This window comes from Arachis hypogaea, chromosome 10, assembly GCF_003086295.3.
Source record: "Arachis hypogaea cultivar Tifrunner chromosome 10, arahy.Tifrunner.gnm2.J5K5, whole genome shotgun sequence".
NCBI lineage: Eukaryota > Viridiplantae > Streptophyta > Magnoliopsida > Fabales > Fabaceae > Arachis > Arachis hypogaea.
The window spans coordinates 91891085-91896997 of record NC_092045.1 but is presented as its reverse complement, the minus strand read 5'-3'; the positions used below and the strand labels follow the sequence as shown (position 1 = coordinate 91896997).

At 38.8% G+C, this 5913-nt stretch overlaps 1 protein-coding gene across 1 annotated transcript; it reads right to left on the bottom strand.

Moving 5' to 3' along the window:
* Window positions 1-380: 380 nt before the first annotated feature.
* Window positions 381-5643, bottom strand: LOC112715925 (mitogen-activated protein kinase kinase kinase 3). The gene is made up of 11 exons (XM_025767755.3): window positions 4803-5643; window positions 3502-3825; window positions 3293-3380; window positions 3077-3139; window positions 2776-2936; window positions 2606-2681; window positions 2142-2201; window positions 1923-2030; window positions 1585-1821; window positions 1195-1295; window positions 381-1101 (listed from the first exon to the last, which is right to left on the bottom strand). Exons 1-11 carry the CDS (start codon window positions 5294-5296, stop codon window positions 852-854), a joined length of 1962 nt encoding a protein of 653 aa, XP_025623540.1. The 5' UTR covers window positions 5297-5643; the 3' UTR covers window positions 381-851.
* Between the last annotated feature and the right edge of the window lie 270 nt (window positions 5644-5913).

The window sequence follows — 5913 nt, the reverse complement described above, 5'->3', positions numbered from 1 at the left end:
CATTTCGTTTCTGCGTCTTTGAGTAAGAACCCTCATCTTCATCAGCCATGACTTGCAGAATACACGTTCTCCAACTATGGCTACAACGACCCAAACCCTAATTTATAGGAGCTTGAGACAAGGATGACGTTTCGTACGCTAGGAAGGGGTCAATTTGTCCCAATTTGGTAGGAACAAAATCCACGTGACTGAGAAATTGACAGGTTAGCACTCCACCATCTCCCAACCGGTCGCAGGGGCTGCCATAACCATTTTCTTAGGTGTTTGAGGTCCGCTTGGTCAATTTCCAATCGTTAGGGAACGCTTTGTCCTTCGGAACCGAAATAGACATTTATTCTAAATGAACACACCCACTAACCAAACACTTACTATGGTAAAGCTGAAACTAAAACTAAAACTAAATAAATTCAAATGAGTGATATAATCACTTTCAAATATTTTTTTGGCATTCGGGATAAACGAACTCTTCCAAGCCAATACACTAGTCAGTGTCTTGAGTCTGAACTAGTAACTATATAATTTAAAAAATGGAAAAAGAGTATGTATGGAAAAATTACTCTCTTTTCCCTTCTGCCATGAACTATGAATATACAACATCAGCGTTGCTACAGACAGAGAACACCTTACACCTTGCATTTACAATAATCAATAAATTGGTACATTGAACTAGGTCTCTATACCTTGCATTGAGTTCTCCTTCTTATATCCTTCACCTCATCAGTAGTGAAAATGGACCCGAATATTTTTATGGAAAAAGTTTGCTTTTGTAGAGATTGAAGTTCAACCAGAGGTCACAATGCATGCTGGGGAAAACACTGGAAGATTTTAGCGGAATTTACAATGGTGGCAACTCAAATGAGTCTCGATCTTGGGGATCCACCAGGTGTGTGGTGGGATCTGTATGGAGATGTTTCGTGCCAAGGATCAAGAGTGAAGGCGGCATTCGATCTCAACGGATATGACGGGAGGGTATTTTGTCCCATCAATGTGTAAGTTGGATGAGGAGGTGAAAGGAAACAGCTCTTGTGTGCTGATCCATACTGCCGCAATGGACTTGAACAAGGAGATACGGGTAATGATGTGATCATTCTTGAGTTATCTCTGAACAAGCAAATTACAATAGCTGGTTAGTCCAAGTAACTAACATAGTTATAGTTATATTCTCTAAAAAACAACAGGTTGTGGGTGTTTTACCTTTGGTTCCTTACAGCCCGCGAGGCTGGAGGGGCTGCCCTTGTTGCATAGTCTCCATCAAATGAAGTTGCATTTGTTTTATTTGAAAAAATCTCAGGTGGCTGCAAATAAATCCAAACAATCAATTATGATCAAATATTTTTCGTTCAAGTCAAAACTAGAATTATATGGCAGCAAATCTTCTATGAAGTTATACACTCCACTAATACAGTATAGATAAATGGTAACATATTTCCTTATCAGTCATCACTTATCACCCCAAACTATGTTAAGGTTTTCCAATTAATCTGTTCCCTACAGTTAAGCCAAACAACAAAGCATACTAAAGCCTCAAGCACATATAAGGTCAGCTACAAAATACAAACTATGCAAAATAATCAAAGACTATACCGGTGTCCGGCTCCCATCAAGCATATAGGGGAAAGCACTCCTGGTTATGCTGACATTTGCAGCTCTTGTTGCCGACTGATCTCGAATAAATGGGTGATCTAGCAGCATTTGAGCTGTTGGGCGAGCCAATGGATCTCTTTGTAAGCATAACTGGATGAAGTTCTTTGCCTCATTCGACAGATGCTCAGGAAGTTCAGGCATATCTTTGCTGTTACCAATTTTGAATATTGCTGCTACCTGTTTCAAACATGTGAAAATAATGATTTTGATCTTTTTATCTTGAAACAGGATCACAAGCAATGTCAATGAATGTAGTTATAAAATATTGAATAGCTCACCCCTTCATATTGACTCCAAGGAGGCTTCGATGTCGCCATTTCAAGAATTGTGCATCCCAAGCTCCATATATCAACAGGAAGACTATAGCCATTTGTATTCATTACAACCTAAGATAGCAAAAATCAGGATAACGTACTATGTACAGCAGAAACTGAAGTATAGGGAATTTTTTTTCTCCGAAAGAAATTTCAAGATCTAAAACCGGAGGAAATATTTACCTCAGGGGCCATCCAGTATGGACTTCCTTTGAAAGAAAGCATTGAGGAAGAAGCATTTATCTGGTTCAGAACAGCCATAATTCAGAGATGATCTCCATCAGAAATCAACCAACAGAGAAAATTATACATCGCTCTCCAAACTAGCTTTGCTTGGTATATATTCTCAGGTGATACAGCTCCAACTTATTAATAAAATAACAGAATCAATGTGTTTTCATCTCTCCTTATCTATGTGAGTGTACATAACTGTTAGAGAGAGAGGAGGGAAAATTCTCTTGCCACATACAGATATGTGCAAATCTACAAAAATTTCCAACCTTCAGGAAAACGAGTATTTTTTGGGGTTTCACCCTCTAATACAACTTGTACATTGTATAACTTGTATGTACCACAAATAATAAATATGATTCGCTATTGAAGTAATCTAGAAGAAATTTCATTCTTTGTTCATATGATACACTTACATGTTTAGCCATTCCAAAGTCTGCCAGCTTGATTTCACCATTTGGATCAACTAGTATGTTAGCCCCCTTGATATCCCTGTGAAACAAAATTACAAAGTGATAAACTATTTGATCAAGAGTAAAGAAACAGCAACTTCATGTTATAAATAGAGCAGGCATGGTCACGTTACCTGTGCACTGTATTTCTACCATGAAGATAGGCAAGTCCAGAGACAATCTGCCTAGTATAATTTTGAATAACAGGCTCCTTAAAGGCCCCATATTCCTGAAGTAATTTATGAATCGAACCACCGGAAACATATTCTAAATAAACTGAAAGTGTTTCTTCTCCCTGCAAACACGCCATATATATTATTCATAAATGGATCCCATTCATCAATTTTTGTTTTTTCAAATTTCTATGTGTGCACATTGCTATAATATGTACGTACATGATATAAAGAATTCTAAACTTTGATATTTTAGGCATACCAAGTCACTCCCATAGTATTGAACAATATTCGGATGTGAAAGCTGACTAAGCAAGAGTATCTCCTGCAATTGATTGGTGTAAGTGTTATAATTTATAGACCACTGTATGATAATGTGCATATTAAATCAAAATCCAAATCAACTGTGAGAAGAATATCTTCCTAATAAGTGTTATAATTTATAGTCACTGCATCATGCTTTGTACTTATGACGTACCTGATTAAGTTGTTTGTAGCACTCTTTTGATGTTTGATCATCACAAACAACCCTGACTTCTTTTATTGCACACATTTGTCCATTTTCACTGTGAAAGTTGCAATATAAGAATTTTAGGATTGAAAATTATACATAAGAATAGGTAGTGGAAGGCTAATCTAAAAGGGAATTCAAAATTGACCTTAAATTTCCTTCAAAAGGGGGATTACCTATTGAATCCAGCATATACATGCCCAAATGTACCCCGTCCTAGCAGCTTTCCTTTCTTCCACTTGGATGGATTACATGTGGTGTTTTCTGGAAGTCCATTTGGTTTTGTGTTGGAATTGGAAAGAGAAGAAGGACTAGTTGGAGAACCCGGCGGAAGAGGCAACGGATGACACTCACTCTTTCCATCTTCTTGCCTGCATGTAGGGGAGTCAAGACTCAAAACATGTAACCTCGGATGAAGCGGTGATGTAGGGCTGGTGGGCCCTCTTGAACCAGGACCCGGGCTTTTTGACCTTGCATTGAACTTTATGTCACTTTGTCCTCTACCATAAAGAAAAATGGCATAGATTAGTTTAGCATAAAACTCTAGAACAACACTGAACCACACCCTTATAAAAAAAAATTGCAAACTGCATGTTTCTCTTCCTTACATTGTCAATCAATGCTAAAATATGTGCACAGATTATCACTTATCAGTCCCAGATATTTTATAATCATAACCATCTCGTAGGCTTAAATGAATTATGAAAATTATGTAAGAAAAGTAAGGTGCATTTATCTTTGCATTAATGTCTCCTAAATCAACTTGAATGATTAAGTAAGATTCCATAATCAGTAAAAGGGGGAGAAAAAGGACGGGATGTAGTATTAACAAATCTATCCCTCAAGATTCAGATCTTCATTTTTCCCTCAAATGAATCAATACATGAAGTCTGCAAATTGCAAATTTCCAAATCGCCAGTTAATCTAAATAATTCTCCAAAGCACGGATTGTAAATCACCAGTCGCAGAACAGAACCACAATACCCTAATCTGAATGGGGAAGAATTGCAATAAAGCATGAGCAGACATACACACAGAATGCGTGAGAGAACCCTTTTAGAGGTTAATAACTAAAACGGAAGAGAAAAGTTGAAAGAAAAAAAAAAGGAGAAGGAAAGTAGAAGGCAAGAAAAGGGTGAAAGACTGAAGGGGAAGAAAAGTGAGCAATCATGTGAGAGTGTATGTAAAACCAAAAAAGGATCCCATACATGAAAGCAATTATGGTCTAACTACAAAAGGAAAAAGAAAGAAAGGGGGAAAAAAAAAAAGCAGAGTCCTGTAACTAAGGCTCCGGAGTAAAAGTAACTAACTTTAGCTGATCAATGATCAATAATTACACTTAACCTTTTCATTAACACCAGAACAATAAAACGGATCAATCAATCAAACTAAGTTTCACCATAAGTACTAGGATTAGGGAAAATAAAATAAAATTAGGGAAGTAGTGAAACCAAATCATGATTGGAAAATAACGAACCTGGTTGCATCTATACGAGTGTATCGAGAGGTGGGTTGTTGATCATCAACGGAGCCCGTGGAACTAACGCTGGAACCAGAGACGGAGGCAGATCCGAATACAAGGCCTTGGTCGTTGCCGAAGCTTTGGGTGGAGGAGACAGAGGGGCGAGGCAAGGGGTGGCCTCTCTTGTCGCCGTCGGAATCGAAGCATGAGAATCCGGAGGATGAGCCTCCGGCGGCGGCGGCGGCGGCGGCGGCGGAGGAAGCTACGGCGGGGGTAGAAGAGAAGTCTCTGCTGACCCTTGGTGAGTTGCGGGAGAGGGTTTCGTCGAAGCTGTGATTGGGCTTGTCGGATTTGGCCTTACTGGGAGGTGAAAGAGAAGAAGAAACGTTGTTGTTTGATCTGGTGAAGGTGAATTGACGAACTCCTCCTCCTCCATGCTGATGTGGCTGCTGCAGTTCTTGCTGCTGCTGCTTGGACTTGCTGGACTTTTTACTCCACCAAGTGGGCATTCTAAATTGGGAAAAAAATAGAGAAGAAGAAGAAGAAAAGAGGGAGCGTTTAATTTGTTTGGTGGGAGAAAGTGAGAAGGACTCTTCAAAGAAGAAGGAAAAGAGGAAGTTAAGGGGTAGGTTTTGTGTTTTGTCGTTGTAGAAGGAAGTGGAGGAAGAAACGACGAAGCAGAGAGAGAGAGAAAGGAGAAAAAGGGGGGTACAGTAGAAGAACAGCTAAGGAAGGATGGAATTGTAGACTGTAGAGAGAGAGAAAGAGGGGACGGCTAACGGTGGTTGGATGGATAAGTGACGTGGCAATTGCTTAGATAGAGATAGAGAGAGAACGCTCTTGTTTTGAGTGCTGTGTCTGCGCGTACGTGTGTGATGTCTGCTGTTAACTCTGTCTCCTCTCTTAGGAATGATAATACTGCACGTTCAAATTCTTTTTAGTTTACTTATGCAGTAATGCTTTTCACACTAGTAACTTTTTATCCGAATGTAACAGGCTCAGTGTAGATAAGAAATAAAATATTCAATAAGATTAGGCCTTTAAGTGATTTTTAAACCAAGTTTTTAATTAAATCATCACACCAATCTTTCTCTCTTTTGTATCTATATGGACTAATTTTTTGGAT